We start from the raw sequence: 17,587 nt of genomic DNA, 5'->3' as shown, positions 1-17,587 counted from the left end.
ATAGCTGGCCAATCACAGTACACCTCGCTTTTTCAGACCGATGAGCTTTGTAAAAATCGACACGTTTCAAAAAGGCGGGGCATAGAGGAGAAACAATAATGTACAGTATGTGGAAAATAATGTGTTTTTTTTTACTTTAAACCGCATAAACACATTTCATTACACCAAATACACAAAATAATGTTATTTTTAGCAGCATCATATGACCCTTTTAAAAAGTGATTAATCAAATCTGCCTCCAAATCTGATTTTGAGTTGCATACCTTTCAACATCTTTACAGCAACCGTAGTGTATCCAGCTTTTCCTTTGAGCCGGAAAGCCGTGGCCTTCACAACCTTCCCAAACTCTCCCTCTCCAAGAGTCTTACCCAGCACTAGGTTCTTTCGAGGGAACTCCCACTTTGGATCCTCCTGTTAACAGAAATGATAAAAATCTTTACACATCAAACAAACTCATTAATAATAATTTCATTAATCAGTTCCAATTTATACCAAAAACATCAACATGCACGAGTTAACTAAGTGTGTAAAGACTAAATAAGTAAAGACACTGAGCAAGACTTACGGGTATTTTGAAGGTTTCAATAGCCACCTGATTCTCCATGGAATCTAGAGAAGCTCGACGAACATTATTGGCTGAATAACTGATTGGGTAGGATTGGGCTGGTCGGCGGAAAGTCATTTCAGCTGAGGCGATGGGAGGCTTAGGTGTGCTCTTGTGGTAACAGTGGAAAAAGTACGAGGACAGGACAATGAAGGAGAGGAGGACACCAGTTGCAATGATGGTCTTACACACGTCATCACAAATAGGAAAAACTGAAAAACAATTAGAAAAAAAATCAATGGATTTGTAAAATTTTTTGGCAATTTAATTTAGTTTTAACTATATTCTACAGATGTTTACATATTGTCCTCAAGAAAAAATAACCAAATGTACATAAATTAACCAGTTCAAAAAGGCCTGAGCATTTAAACTGCCCACAGTTCTTCAGAAAAGGGTTAATTGGCTGGGGTAAATTTTACTTATTTTCTATTCTAGGAACCATGTAAATATCTTCTGTAGCTTCCGAAGGGCAAAGAAAAAACATTTTGCTCACCTTCTAATTCATCCTTTTCACAGAAGCACTTTCCTGAAAAACAGTAGCAGGTCCCATGTCCAGCTTTGATTCCATACAGATCCCTCTCGTAACCCCCAATTATAGGCTGACCTGACAAAAAGACACATGGTTATAGTTGTTGTACTTTCTAAAAGCACAATCTAACTAAATAATATTAAATGAAAAGCCACAAAAACACAATAAAAACTCAAATATATCTCACTGGAGCAATCCTGAGGACATATGGATATGTTTTTGCTCTCAATGGCATCACAGTAAGCATCTGGACACGTGCCGAGGTCAGGGGAACAGGTGGAATATTTTCTCGATATTCCTGCAAAGGTAATACAATGACACAATTTGTCCTTTCGAATGATAGAAACAGTTCCACAGTAATACGGTAAGTGCAGTGTATTGGATTCAAGGGAATTGTGGGTAACCTTTATCTCTGCCTTGTCTCCACTGGCATCTGCCTGTTGGGGCTCCCAGGCCTCGAGACGCCTCACACTCCCCTCGCTGTCTCTTTTCTGCACAAGGCAAAACCCGCTGCTCATCCAACCTCATGAGATCTGCTACATGGCACAATCAGATAGGAAAAACCTGGATCAACAGCTGTTGCACTCACCACTGTCATTCTGGTCGTAAGTCTTGTGACCTATTGACCTTACCTTCACCCTCAAAAATAACGACAAGCTGCGTCTTGGCCTGAAACTTGTTCTGCTGTTCCTCTGCAATAACTACATACTGCAGCTCTTGGCACTGTGGTCTGCGTAACACCTCAGTGTCATTCACATAGAGCACACCAGTCTTCTCATTTGGGTTCTGTGCAAGGCCAACTGCCCAATAACATGACTGAGCATCAGCAGAAATGTTCCTGTCTGCGATCTCTAACTGATACGTGACATCAATGCCCTTAAACTTCAGACAGTTGTCCACACAGACACTTCCAATCTAAAAAAGACACAAAAGATACATTAGTGTCAATCCTCTGGAGTAATCTGTGATGTAAATGGCAATTTCTTTTATCATGTAAGAAATTTCAAATAAAAAGACATTAAAAAAACAATAGAAATTGTAATTCCACATTACGCACTTGCATACACGGGCATAGAAATGTATTGATATTTGTGAATTGTGATGGTTTTAGTTTTTCTTATGGCTATTTAACCATCTATAGCCATTTCACACAGCAATAGGGGTCAAAAAATCGAATTATGTTTGTTTTATGTATTGATTCTCATACATAGCCAATAGAAAACAAGACGCTGCATGCTCAGTGTCGTAACGACAGCTTTGAGGCGGCATTTACCTAAAATGTTTCTATTCATTACATAAAAAAAGTATTATTTTGCAAAGACTGGTCATTTCTTCAGGAATCTGTTTCTTAAAGGAATAGTTCACCCAAAATTGAAAATGTGCTGAAAATGTACTCATCCTCAGGCCATCCAAAATTTTGTTTATTCATCAGAACAGATTTGGAGAAATTTAGCATTGCATCACTTGGATCCTCTACAGTGAATGGATTCCATCAGAATGAGAGTTCAAACAGCTGATAAAAACATCACAATAATCCACAAGTAAACCACACGACTCCAGTTTAAAGCTAAAATGTCTTTATGACGGCTTTGTTTCTTATAAACAAACACATACGTTAATTGATGGGCTGGAGTCGTGTGGAGTACTTGTGGATTATTGTGATGTTTTTATTAGCTGTTTAAACGTTCATTCTGACGGCACCCATTCACTGCAGAGGATCCATTGGTGAGAAAGAGATGCAAAAATTTCTCCAAATCTAATCAGATGAAGAAACAAATTTATCTACATCTTGGATGGTTGGATGGTGAGTACATTTTCAGCATATTTTCATTTTTGAATGAACTATTCCTGTAATAATGTTTTTTACAAATGTATTAACAATAGCACTTCTCTACTCCTGCTTGCACAAGTTCAAAATGACTAAAAACATCATTAATGCACCTGGGAGTATGTTGTTGCTTTCAGTGACACTGTGAAGAAGTAGGTGATATTGGAGAAGTGAATAGGAACCGGCAGAATAGTCACATTGAAATGTAACAGCACTGTTCCCTCTGGGCCTGGGAAGGTGGTGTCATTGACTAGGTAGTCCAACTGAAATGAGCGTTGCTCTGTCACAGACAGATTCTGACTGAGTTTCAACTCTGAGGGCAGAAAACAGAATAAAGGACAATTCAGTACGTAATGTAAAAAAGCTATTCAATTTTGGTGCACTCAGTAATTGTTTCACTGGCCGATATGACAGTTGTCTTGGACTTATACAGGACTTATACTGGACACTTATACAGCAGTAGCAGTTTCAGAGCTTTAAATGGTTAAAGCTGGAACTTTTTAAAATGTGAACAAATTTTTAAAACACTAGGCATCATATGCTTTATACACAGAGAAAAACTAAATGACTGGGGATCACACTACCATACTTTCAATTTATTCCCAACACATGTGCCTTGTTGACACATGACAGATGAAAGCAAAAAGTGCTCTACAATCGGCTCAAAATATCAAACATTATGCTGTCAGTTTATTAATATTTGGTGAATCAACAGACTCAATGAGGTAATTGCTCATGTGAGTGTACAGTACATGATTTTTTACATATTCAAAAAGTAGTTTTCTTCTATTTATGTGTAAAAAATTCAACATGGAAAAATTACTCTGTGCACCTTTAAGACAAGAAATATGTAATCTTATTTCTTGTACTCACTGTATTCATGAACTGTTCCGCGGACATTTCCAAAGATGGCTTTTTCTTCCCTAAATTTGTGTTCAATAGTAGTAGTGTTTCTGATCCAGGAGTCATTCGTCATTAAGGTGCCCACTAATTTATTTTGTATTAGGTCTGTGGGATAAACGGGCGTTGTGTCCCTGTCGTATACAAACAGAGTTCCATAGACAGTACCCTACAAAAGAAAACAGACTACCCTTATTCAATACTTTCATATTTCTTATGCAGTATATGATCCTAAAAAGGCTATGAAGATGTGAGACAGTTGTGTTTACAGTGCCTGAGACCGACCTCACTGCGGTTAAACTCTATTTTGATGTCCTCAGTGTCAGTCCCATTCATGTAAGGAGGATTATCGTCCTCATCATAGATATTCACGTGCAGAGAACTGAAGAACTTCTCCAGTTTTTCTTCTGTCCGTATCATACACACTAAATCCAGATGGTACACTTCACTCTCCTCACGGTCCACAGGTGCCGTGACCACCAGTTCTGAAGTGGAGCCATCAACAGCAAATGGAGCTGGAGAGACTGAATTTAATTCAAGCGATAACAGAAAATTAATCTCACCATACTGTAATATGCAGAAAGCCTTGACATTTACACTGGGTTTGGTTTGTACCTGCTTCCACTGCATAACTGATGGTGTAGTTGGGGCAAATGTTCATGTGTGTAAAGCGCCGGAGCTGCCGCAGGGCCCCTGGCATACGATTCTCTGTGATGTGGGGGTTTGAAACCTTGTCAGGGAAACACAATGTTTTCAGCTCGACCTGACCACAGGAGGGCGCTGTGTCATTAATGAACATCAGTTTGACCTCCACTGTGGGAAGGAACGGGCATATCGCTTTCTGCATGGGCACTGAAGAGACTCCGACCTTCAGGTTGAGATCCTTCACAGGCCTGACCAAGCTGCTGCCTGCAGGGCAGACATTGTGAAACAGACATTGTTTTTTTTGGAATGAGGCATGTGTCCTTTAACAAGAGTGTCATTTATCCCAATGTTCAACAGTCAAGGTTCTCTAGAGACACTATCATGAATTGCATTACATTACACTTCAAAAAAAAAAAAAAATATATATATATTGTAATCAATATTTTGCCTTGTTTTCTAGTAAAAATATCTAAATTTTTGAAGCAAAATTTCTTAGGATTTTTTGAGAATACTTAAGACTTGTAATATTTCTTACCTCATTGGCAAATTGTTTATCTTGTTTTAAGCATAAACAAAATTTAGTGGATGTACATATAAAGAAGAAAAACTATTTGCAAACTTAATAAATAAAGACATATTCTTGGAAATCAATAGATTTATTATCTTTTTGCTTCTCAGGTAAATTTATCTTAGCTAAAATAAATCAAATTAAGCATGTTTTAAGCATGTTTAGATATTTTACTGGAAAAAAATAAAAATAACCTTAATATATTAAATACTTAATATAACTTTAATATATACTGTAAGTACAAAACTTTGATACAGGAAACAGTATCACTTACATTAAAATAATGGTTTATAATAGATTATATATCAGCAAAATATTGAGTAACAGTACAGGAGAATACAAATTTCAATAAATATATTATATTTAAATAAATCAGTGTTAAACTCACGTATACTACTGAAGTCACTCCACTCAAGGGTTTTGTTCATAGAAAGGACCCCAGTTGCCTCATCCATGTGAAACCATGATGCGTAAGTGTCTCTATGGGAGCACAAGGTGAAATAGGGCCTCTCTGTAGGGTTTTCCCGCATTGAATGGACCTGAAGAACCTGCGATCCCTGTAACTGCCCCACGTAGATGCTTTCTGTGTACACCCTTTGAGGAAAATACAGTCCAAGTGAACCTGTCCAAAATACACATGAAATGTCACACTTTGTTCATTGTGGACGTTCATTTAAACACTTCTTTCGACACCAGTCGCCAATCACCAAAAATCTGAGCAATTTAATCATATCCCATAATCATGAAAGCAATTATTTCAGGTTCAGGCATAACAATTTTGACATGTTCCTCCTACAAAAAATAGATAAATAAATTCAAATAATGTTTACAGGTGGTATTTTGTGCAAGTGCATTTGGTAAAGCAACATTCGGCTGTTGATTCTCTCTAAGTGATAAAAAAACCATTCAATTTAAAAAAACAAAATCAAATCTAACCTTTCATAATGCATTCAAAAGTTTGCAATTAACTCTATCAAATCTTCCTTTATTGATCTGCTTCTTATCTCAAATCTGTTGTACAACAGAAACGTCCATGCAGGTAGCCAGGTTACACAATGAACTCATTAAACACATCCGCTTTTCTGTTGAAATAGCCCTCACTCCTCTGTCATCGAAAAATGAAACAGCGTCTCATATGACATTGACATTGGTCTTTTAATGAATTTCTCACATGGTCAATATGATGCGGTCTCTGATTCTCCTTGGTTTCACCTTGGGAAGTTTAATTACAGTGGCTAACATAATACTGCCTAAAAATGAATCATTACCTGCAGGACGAGTGTGAATGGAGGTGGGGAGGGTAATCTATAAAACACTGTAAGATCCCCACGTGTTTTACCAGTAAATGGAGATGCAAGTGTTCAGGCTGTAATTATATCTCTCCTGTGTTCCTGTCCGACGACGGTGGGCGGCCACTTAGGAACGTACTAATATCATTAGCAGACAGCAAAACTAGATTTTCTATTTCTGTTGCTGCAGTTGAAGCCTTGTCTCTGGTTTCAGACATTGATTTAATTTAGCTGTGCTGGGATGACAGGAGGCCGGATTGATGGATACAATGTGGCCAACCTTCCTGAAGGATGGAGACGCAGTCAGGAACACTACAACCCTTTTTATTAAATGCCTTGTCAAGACACAAAGACAACACAGAACTGGTTTGTGTTCCTTTATTTATGGGGTCGCCAGTCACATTTGCAGACATAAAGCATTCTTTGAAGACCTCATGAATTCAAAATGAAACTTTTGCGGTTTGTAGTGGATAGCTTTGAAGCCATCAATATGCTAGCGTACTGCTAAAAGGTGACAAAAAGCTTAGCAGATACAGATACACACTTGATGATGATGACTCATCTCACACACTCAAATTTGTATCCAATCAAATGCTGTGTAGAACGGAAATGCCCCTCCGCCTAATATCACCTGCCTGTGAATAACAAAAGCAATATAGAGTGCTGAGGGATGAAGTAGTTTTGTAGACCAAAACCCAGCCATATTAGCACTTTCGGTTCCAGCGTTCTGTCAATTTTTTTTATTTTAATGTTTTTTTGTTTTTTTTTGATAAATGGCTGAAATAGTGTGTGTGGTTACAACAAGCTCATATTATCATGTTTTATTCCATGACATAAAATACATAAGTAATACACCCTTGTGATTTTTTTTAAAGCTTAAACTTGTCTTTAACATGGCGGTTGCTAACAAGTGGCTAAACGGGACTCATGGGACTCACTGGGATTCATTTGTTGGTCACAGAGCTTATTTTCTCTAAAAGAAGCAAAAACAATCCATGCAATCCACGAACAATGAAACAAATCCTACTGGGGATCCTGTTTTATCAAGGAATGCTAACTTCCGGTTAAAGGATATAGGCTAATAGGCTAAAAAAAAAAAAAAAGCAAGCCCTTTGATATTTCCCACCTTATCTTCCTGTTTCAGTACAAAATATGTCTACTTAGGAAAGAAAAGTCAACAGGCCATTTAAATTTGTTGATTTTTTAATATGATGCATCAAAAATGTATCTAAAAAATGACTAAGATGTGATAAAACTGTAACAAGTGTTACATGACCAGGCCCTGAACCTGAAGAATACTTGAAAATTCATTGCCTTAAAAGAAGCTGTCTGAGCTGTGTGAGGTAAAATCCATGTTGTATTTCAGGTGCATCTTTCAGTGAAAGTCGTAAGCACAAAGTAAGGCTTGTGTGCTTGGTTCATAAACCATAGCCGCAGGAGAGCTGAGGGATGGCAGCATTAATCTTAGCTGATGCAGATACTGTGTTGAACAAGCCACTGGATTTGATGTGACACTCATTCATCATCCTGTGTCAGTGTATCAGGTGGAGCGCTTAGCAGCACTATACCACTCTGAGATTCAGAGCAGCACTGATAGCATTTACTTTCATTTGTACTTAAATAAACACATGGAATTGAAGTAGTTGTGTGGTCCTCCTGGGACAAGGATTCCCAGACTAAGAACATTGTAACACAAGTAAAAACCCTTGCCTTGTTGTTCCACTGTAGAATTCAGGGATTGTAATTTGTAACTGATAGCTTTTTACATCTGGAAACTTCACAAATTATAGAAGCATATAGGCAAGGGCGATCACTTATCCAATATGTCTATATACCACAGTGTATACACAGTACATACACACAGACTTCACAGTAGACATATTTTCAGTATGCATGGAATAACTTTTAAACATGTGCTATATACAACAAAGCACACTGGAACACTGTATCCCACAATGCAATGCTTTCAACTTGGCCCGGCATTTCCTGTGTGATGAATAAACCGTAAGTAAGTACTATGATTTTTGACATTAATTAATTGGAGAGCCAAGAGTTGACATTGTTATACATTTTCTAACAAAAGTGGATTCAAATTGCAATAAAACTCTGGGTCATATAAGTTATCATATAGAAGATAGAGAAGTAGAGAAGTGTTGGCCAAAACCAAATGTTTGCAGTGATTAATGATCAAACGTAGACAAGGATCCAACAGGCATGAATAAATTGCTCTAACAACACTGTGACAAGTGCCGTTTCAATGTATCGATCAGTTTCTCTCCTTAATTATTCACGTAAATGTTGTGTGATTAAATTGAAAGAAAAACAAAGCAAGCACTGTTCACGAGGACAAGTGAAAATACGTTGATCTTTGTCAGTGGTTCAAAGCATATGCTTTGAACCACTGACAAAGATCAACGTATTTTGATTCGTAATTGACCAGGAACCAGTCATTTCACATTAAAGGCACAATATGTACGATTTTTTTATTAAAATATCCAAAAACCACTAGAACAGTGTTATATATTTTGCTGACTTGTGTACTTACATTATTCCAAATGTTTCGAAGAATGTTTAAATCCAGAGAAATAAGCAATTTTATCTAGTGACACGGAGCGTGTCTATAGTGTCATTGTGTCGCCTGCCAATGACGTCATACACCCTCGATTTCCGGTTTTGTTTTGTAGAAAACATGGAAACACCAAAGACGCTTTAATATGTTGTGCGTTTTAATAGACCGGTGACGACCGCACAGAGTAGCATTATAACAGAACTTTCAAATGTATCTAGTATGATAAAACAGCGCTGCTTTTTTTCCCCACATACGCACGACCGGAAGGAGCGGAAGCGGTCGACTGTGGCATAATAAAAGCTCCGCTGCTTTCGAGCCGTGTGTTGCGCTCGTTCAGCGGCCTCGTTTCGCTTCGACGGCTTTCAGCCTCACCCTGCTTCATTCTACTACATTAATAAATCATTAGCTCATCCATGAACATGATTTCTGCCCGAGTCCCGTCGGATTGCGTCGGCTGTGGGGATGAAGACGACAACTCCCATGATTCCACACTCAGTCACGGCGTCATCAAACTACGCCTTTGTTTGTTTGTTTATTTTGAATACGGGCCCTCTAGCGGCAAAAAATTACATATTGTGCCTTTAAGCATTTAAAGAAAACCATTTACTTTCAAATGTTTACACTTTTCGAAAACCTTTTAAGCTCAATAATCAGTGTTTTGATGGTCCTAGCCAAGGTAAGAAATAATCTTAAGCAAACTTCAAGTCATTTGACTTGTAAACTTTTGTGGTGCTGCAGCTGCAAACTACAGCTATCCAACTGATTTGAATCATTCCAAATTCAATTTATTTCCAGGCCGGAAGCCAACAGAAAGCAGTTTATATCAAGCTAATTAACTCACAGAATCAAAAGCAGTACAAAGCAGGAATGATTCTGTGACATCACAAGATTGACATAAGGTATTCAGTGAGTCAAGTATAACAGGATGTGGCACGTGGACGAGCATTATGCGAGTATTAAGGTGACGGCAGAAGGGCAGATGTTGGGAGTTATGACTGATCACTTGATCAGATTGGGCTCACTGCTCTGACCTCTCACAGCCACATCATGGATCATGGTTGTAAACTATGATGCAATCTGACATATTGATTTCAGCTCACAGGCGAATTGACTTTGAACCTAACGTGCACATACGCACAAACGAGACAGGAAAAGCTTAACAAGTGAAATCCCGTGTCATATTATTTTTGAATTATCCATTATATGAAACATCTGCACATAATTTCCATCAGCGATTTGTTCACTGTTGTTATGTTTCAAAAGAAGGTGTGCCAGCTCTCTTCATCTCAACCTAGAGTGACTCTTGAGTCTGCTACTTGAAACATTTCTGATGATGCAACAATCTAATCAAATGGCAAGAGACCAATCAGTTCTGAATATAAATAAATCCGCAGTCATTACAGAGCATTCATTTAAAATCAAACAGGCATATACGGTGACCTGAATTAGCGTCTCTATGATGGTAAGGCCTGCATGTTTTCAAGCAAGGTTAATGGATAGACGACCTCTGGATCGGACTGCTCAAAGACAGGAACTCAATTAGCTCAACATGCACACCGCCACAGAAATATACCATCTATGAGATCATGGGAGCTGGAAGAGTGCATAGGTCTTTCTTGCCATTTCCTTGAACTCGTCAAAAGGCGGAAACAAGCTAGCAGTCAGAGCAATCCACTTTCCATAATCCACTTACTCCTCAAAGGGCTCCATTCATGACATGCTGTATGTAAACACAGGGATGTGTTTGTTGTAATCACTAGCATTCCCATCTAGCTTCATGTCTGCAGCTACAACTGCTGTAAATATCACTGTAGTGTAATCTTGATAATGATTTCAGTCTGACAATCAGAACTTCTATTTTTTGGGATCATCATAAAGCATGCTGATGTCGGTTTCTTGGCTCCTGCCCTTTCGGCCAAGGTCAATGTGCAGAGCATCTGTCCCCAGTGATGACCAAAATTGAGAAATAGCAGGCCAATCAATAGCAATATTAATCAACAGCTGAGCACATTCATTCGATAACCAAATAATAATAATAATAATAACAACAATTATTATTATTATTTCCAATAACAATAATAAATCATTTTCACATTATAATTAATTTCAATGTGTGTCTAATAAATAATAAAAAAATACAAATAAAATAAGTATAAAAATTATGCCGATTATTCCAAGCAGATTATTTCATATTGTTTCCTAAATTAAGATCCACATGAGACACTATGAATGTAGTGTAAGAGGACTAATCAAAGTAAACATACTTAATTACTAAGCTAAATTATTAAGACTCCATCTCTATAATATAGTAATGAGAATCATTACTCTGTGACCACAACGATTTAATTAACTAAAAGGCTGCCAATTACGCTATAATTCAATACGGGACTATTATTATTGATTATTATGGTTAAATTCCCCTCACTCTAATGTGCACGGGTCCCTTTTCTTCAGTATGCGACACTGAGAAGGTTTAAGATAGCAGTGATTTAAAAAAGACAAGAATCGTACAATTAGTACAAATTACTGTATTAGCCAAATGCAACATGGTAGATTTCTATAACATAATCAGAAAAGAGTACAATTAAACATATCTAAAGTGTACATCTAAAGCTGTTATCGAACAACAACATTATCGATCATCATCAGAAATGCAATGTCAGAAATGTAATTCAGCATCCCATCAACGTAAGCACAGAATGGACGTTCGTCATTAAGTAATCTAATTTCACATCTCCTGTGGGATAAGGCAGTATGTTTGTATTTACTTTATAATCTCTTTTGGGATTGGATGGGACATTAGAGCTCATAAATGAGGGACCTTTGAACAACATGTTCTCTTGGATGGTATCATTACAATAAGCAATTACCAACCTTATTCACTTAATGTTATAATATAAGCCAGAGACAGAGACAAAACAAGAATCAACATTAGACTAAACACAGAAACAAAACCCGGAGCCCTTTTTCTATTCTTCTTTCGTTTTTTTTTTGGTATATTCTGAAATAACCTCCAGTGTTTTTCATTACTCAGGATGTTCCTCAGTGTTACCCTCCACTGCTTCAAACACATACTCACAATTTTTATGACTTTTACCTGCTGAGTCTTAAAATTCACAGTGCATGGTTGAAATGGGCCAGTGGGTGAATTTACATGGACTATTGAGTTTGAGCTGTTAGGTCATCAAGAGCTGGCATTTCCTAAATGCTGTCTTGCATTTTAAAAGTGCAATGTAAAACCAACCACATCCTGAAAATAAGAAAATATCCTGAAAGTGTTTTCATTCAAGTCAGAATAAACTGACTTCACTAATATATTTGATTACACCAACAAAACTGAATTTAACGATTAGAGCAGGTATAAATAAGCAAATTACCAACGTTTCAGTGAAAAGGATTCCAGTATTAATGCCAAGGCTGCATCTGAATATTTAAAAGTCTCAGTGTAGTTCAGACTCCACTGACACATTTCCAGGTAATGAATGAATCTCAAAATGACAGCCATTCACAATTCAGCACCCTTCCCCCTCCAAACACACACAAGACCAAACGAGGACAGTTTGGTCCTAACTAAGCCATTGTGTTGGTTGCTCATTGTTGTAAATGATCAGTCCAACACACCATGCATCAATGACCACAAGAAAATAACACGTAAAGACCCATGTAGAAATTGAGAGCCCCAAATGCCCTTGGGACACAATTTCAATCAATGTCTTCTTGTCCTGCAAAGCAAATTAGATTCCACTGATGTACGGGGTAGAAATGTGACCCATAACTAACTGAGGGATCTGGGCTACGACTCCAATAGGTACAAAAGCTGAGCAATTAGTCCAAATGTGGTTTCTGGTAGATTCATTAATGTCCACGCACAATGGATCATCATGAGGACAACAGCCTTTATTACGACACTGAAACAAGAAATGGCACCAGTGCACTGAAACAACACTATTGGCGCTATTTTTACCTGAACTAACCCTTCGGTTTACTTTTGATGGTGTATCCTAATGCATTTCGAAGGATTCAGTGATAAATAATATTTTTGACTTGAATAAAATCACTTAATTTACATTAGATTAGATTTTTTTAAAAAATTTTTTCAATGTATCAGTATAATGTGTACAATACAATACATCTTACTTATGGTTTATATTAAACGCCTTTACAACCTTAAGTAATATGCTTTTAAAAATACAGTATAAAATGTAGCTAAAATTTGAAAATCGTAGGTCATTGAGCTTCATTAAAGATTTAAATGAAAGATTTGGCCTATAGATTTTCCCCTTTTCTTTAGGGTATGAACAATCTACATAGAGAACAAGAAAAGTAACTACCGACATCAAATCTGTTTTTCCAATCATGGTGAAAGTAGAGATGACGATGGGGAAAATGGCAGGATTTATATACACTGCTCAAAACAAATTAAACTAAATCATTTAATGCAATAAGGTCCAAAAAAACATCGTAATGTATCAACTGGCATTTATCGGTCTACAATGACAGTTGATGAAAATTGTGCTGATGCAGGACGGGCTGGGGTGGGGAAGGATTGTGAGGTGGTCTGAACTTGATTCCCTAATGTTACTTCCCATCGGATGGCCAATCTCCTGTGGCCTGATCATGAGGAAATACCTCTTGGGTTTTAGAGGTCAGAAGCCATGGCACTCCGACAGATAAAATAACAGGGTCAAAGCTGTGTATCCACAAATCAATGCCTCACACAATACGTGACATGGGGTCTGGACTTATTTTATGCAAACAACTAGTGTGATGGAAAGCTATGGACAGCTGTGTGACTTTAGAGGTCAAAGGATATATTTGATTATCAATTGCACAGAAGCTCATCACCTTATTAGTTATTCATTACTTTAAACATTTTTTTATTTCTGTAATTACACATGCAGCATTCACTGCTGAAAATAAACAGCATGCACAGGTGATATTGACAAAAAATGGTTAATCAATCTCTTTTGCTACCTTATTTTTGGTGACTGGCAAAGTTTCTGTTTTTCATACACTCTTAAAAATAAAGGTTCTTTGTTCAAATGCATGGCTCCATAAAGAACCTTTAACATCCATGGAATCTTTCAATTGCGCAAAAGGTTATTTATAGTGGAAAAAGGTTCTTTGGATTTTTTAAACGTTCTTCACATTAAGAAAAAAACTGTTCAGTGAAAAGTTTTTGGGGAAACAAAAATTATGCTTCTATGACAACATGCAACAAGCCCCTTTTGGAACTTTTATTTTGAAAGGTTAATAGGAAATAAGGAAATAAATTTATGCCAAGAGAGTCTGATCAACAGCAAACAAGAGCTCTTGCTCTTTACACTATATTCAAGGACAAACAACTGTTTAAAACAAACTGTAGTTTAAATGTCAAACCATCAAACCAAGTGTGGTGACACCAGACAGAGATACATGATTACATGTATCCCCAGCATGGACAAAACCTATTGCTTTTGTCATCATCCATTTTCATGGGATGGCTTGTCATAAAATAGATGAGACCCATTTTGCGAGAGGCGCTGCCAACCATCCTGTGTCTTTAATGAGGGGTTTTAAGCCTCATCTGTTATCAGAGCTGTGTACTCTATTATTTTACTGGCAGTATTTTCCTTTCGGAAGACAAACAAATTGTGTTTGCCCAGAGCTAAGCACACCTGCTGCACACCTGCCCTCTGACCACCTCTCGGCACCAGGCTTTTGTTTTCCTCACGGCAAAGAATCAAGGTGCTTCCGCATCATCTCTAACAAAGGTTAAAACAGGAGCCGTTCAGTAGGATGAAACCTAATCATATTGTTCTTTACCACCTGGTGATTATCAAGGCAATATTCATTTAAATGTTTATTTAAGGTCAATTCTAAAGTCAACACCTCTCAGAAAATTATGAATAATGCTAATTACTAAGTAAAAAAGATTAACAAGAATATCAGCTCACATTAAAAACTGTGACAAAAACTGTGAAATACAGTACTTTGCTCTTCATTACTTGAATTAAATAGGCCTACAGAAAGCAAAAGTTACATATCCTTGCTGGTTTTATATAATACTCTTCATAATAATAATAATAATAATAATAATACACTTTTTCAGCAAATAATCAGAATAATATTAGATTTCTCAACAAATAAAACAAATAAAATTATTTCCATGAATCAACAACTTCTAAACAAATGCCAGAACAATATTCAACGGCTCTGCATAGCTTACTGTGTTTCAAGTTTTCTAGATCTTTTTATTTGTTTTAGCACAGGAATGCCTACCTGCCAAGCATTTCTGCCAAAAGCACCTCCGCCGGTTATGATGCCACTGCTTGGACCATGGTTTTGTCTCAAAACCTTGTGAACAACCTACTTTCAGGATCCTAGGGTCAGCAAATAACCCTCTTAACCATTTTAACCCAAATAACAATTTAAACTATTTAGGGTTAATTTGAGATTTAAAAAAATTCATGTCACATTACAGGTTCTTACGATCTGTGGATTCTTGGATGTAGACGGCGTTCTAAAGAACAAGGGAATAAAAATGTCTCTGAGGAACGTAAGCTTCGCTCAAAACGCAGGCTAGGTAGGCAGCTCTCTAGGTTTTGAGACAGCCCCTGTGTTGTCACTGAAGGATGCACAGAGGCGACAATTCTAAAATACGACAAGTGTAATGCTCAAGTAGCTACTGCCTCTGAACAGTAATTCACCATTTCTAGCTCTCAACACTGTTATTTACCCCAAACAAAGAGGGCTAAATAGCGTACAGGAGGCGCGGGGTGACATCAGATTGTTATGGAGTAAATCCTTACCTTCAGACAGGAGAAGCAGGAGCAGCGCGATATCTCCCCAAACGATTCCACGCGTAGTTCCCATACTTGTCAATCATAAGTGTAATTTCTCAATGAACAGGCAAAAGTATTTTGATTCCTAAAAAACAGAACTTTAATGTTTACGATTCGCGCGAAGGAGCCACAAAAGTCCTTAACGTGAATGTCCCATTAACGGGTGACTGCAGCGCGAGCTGCTGGACCGTCAGCGCGCGCGCACACACACACACACACACACACACAGACACACACAAACAAAGCGCATCAGGGGGAGGTTCACATCACATCCAGCCAATTTCCTCAGATGTGTGTTTCTGTCCTGAATCGCATCAGCGGCTGTCCAATGAGCCAAAGAGTTCCTAATGAAATAAAACTACATTTTGGGGGCATGCAAATATTCGTAAGTTAGAAAAGGACAATATGACTTTATGGTTTTATGTTATCGTTTGTCAGTTGGTCAGTTATGCTATGCATTATATTATTAATTATTGATAGTTTTTATTAACATGTTCATTTTCCGTTTTTCTTTGTCCGTTTAAATACGCAGTGCAGACAACTCAGTATAAAATGATTAAAGAGTAGCCTACAAATACGTTTACAGATATCTGCGTTGTAGAGAAGACCGGGGCTTGTCACACGGGGAAGTTGCCACAGGAGTAATTATCTCAGTATGCCGCCTAGCCTAACTATACATTTTCCAATTACATAAATGCATTTTTTTCTTCTACTTCTTTTTATTTTTTCTTTTTATTTTTTTTACAGTAATAACTATCTGTGTTGGTTTCAAACTGTTCAAGAAAAGTAAATAATTTCCTCAAAAAACATGATTTTAAAACAAGGTAATTTTCATAAGTGTTAGTTTGGGATAATGAACTGCTTTGTAGATCTCATCTTTAATCTTTTTCCTTGTCAGTAAGAGAGGAAATTTGCTTTTTTTTCTGTAGCCAAGACAGTATAATTGACTTTAAATATTGAAAAATATTCACAAGAGCTTAAAAAATAAAAACGTGAACTGCTGCGTGCACTTTGAAATGAACAGGTCCAGTTGTAGCCTATGTCAAACAGAGGTGAAGGGTAAAACTATGAGCAAAATCAGACTAATTCAAAATAAAATAATTGAAAGTAAAAAAAAATATTGCAGAACATTTTATATTGCAAAACAGTGTTTAATAAGAATAAGGTGCACAGGCACAATGATCAACAAACAGAGCCACATGGTATTTTAAGGACAAACCACACCCAAGCCTATTGTCTCTCACATCCTCCGAAGTATTCAAAACAACAGTTCTGTGAAGAATTCAATATTGTCAGTAAAGGCCAAAGTTTAAGAAAGTTGTTGTGAGTTCAAGATGGTGTCGGCCCGTTTTGGCAGTGTGTGAGCCAGTCTCTGTCTGTGCTGGGCTGCTCTTGGACCAGATGACTGCTTAGCTCTCTGTGAAGAGGGGTAAGCATGATGCATTACTCTGCCTCTAGGGCGACCCACCAGTGCATCACAGGGCTAACACTCCAATCAACGTCTGCCCTGATGGATGCCAAATCAAACTATAGTGGAGGCCTCAAATAAAGCATACATAAGAGAAAGAGGCCAACCAAAGATGCTTTGGGTTGGTAACAAAATAAATTATCTGTCGCTTTACATCCAGAAGAGTTATTGAGGTATTTTCCATTCATAAAGCCCTCAAAATATATAGGGAGTACTATGTAAATAGCACAAATGTCTATCCTTTTTATAGAAATAAAAAATAAGCAGAGTCAGACAGTATGGAATATATGTATGAATATGTCTGGCTTTGCTTAATTTTTATTTCTATAAAAATGATGGTAATATTTTAAGTCATATAATTTA

The 17,587-nt window shown here is 37.3% G+C and overlaps 1 protein-coding gene across 3 annotated transcripts in view; it reads right to left on the bottom strand.

Moving 5' to 3' along the window:
• LOC107743501 (proto-oncogene tyrosine-protein kinase receptor Ret-like) overlaps positions 1-15,955 on the bottom strand; it is a 22,115-nt gene extending 6,160 nt beyond the window's left edge. Inside the window, exons 1-12 of one of the 3 annotated variants that reach the window (XM_016556728.1) lie at positions 15,724-15,955; positions 5,463-5,696; positions 4,477-4,770; positions 4,147-4,385; positions 3,835-4,030; positions 3,075-3,274; positions 1,766-2,048; positions 1,538-1,669; positions 1,321-1,431; positions 1,098-1,208; positions 566-816; positions 264-411 (exon numbers count right to left, since the gene is read on the bottom strand). In XM_016556728.1, coding sequence (XP_016412214.1) covers positions 264-411; positions 566-816; positions 1,098-1,208; positions 1,321-1,431; positions 1,538-1,669; positions 1,766-2,048; positions 3,075-3,274; positions 3,835-4,030; positions 4,147-4,385; positions 4,477-4,770; positions 5,463-5,696; positions 15,724-15,787 — 2,263 coding nt within the window. In that variant the 5' untranslated portion in view covers positions 15,788-15,955. The remainder of the gene's footprint in view (positions 1-263; positions 412-565; positions 817-1,097; positions 1,209-1,320; positions 1,432-1,537; positions 1,670-1,765; positions 2,049-3,074; positions 3,275-3,834; positions 4,031-4,146; positions 4,386-4,476; positions 4,771-5,462; positions 5,697-15,723) is intronic. The other 2 variants (XM_016556729.1, XM_016556730.1) reach the window with 2 other exon arrangements.
• Between the last annotated feature and the right edge of the window lie 1,632 nt (positions 15,956-17,587).

The sequence above is a fragment of the Sinocyclocheilus rhinocerous genome, unplaced genomic scaffold, assembly GCF_001515625.1.
Source record: "Sinocyclocheilus rhinocerous isolate Xijiao unplaced genomic scaffold, SAMN03320098_v1.1 scaffold677, whole genome shotgun sequence".
Classification (NCBI taxonomy): domain Eukaryota; kingdom Metazoa; phylum Chordata; class Actinopteri; order Cypriniformes; family Cyprinidae; genus Sinocyclocheilus; species Sinocyclocheilus rhinocerous.
This window is presented reverse-complemented; position numbering and strand designations above follow the sequence as displayed.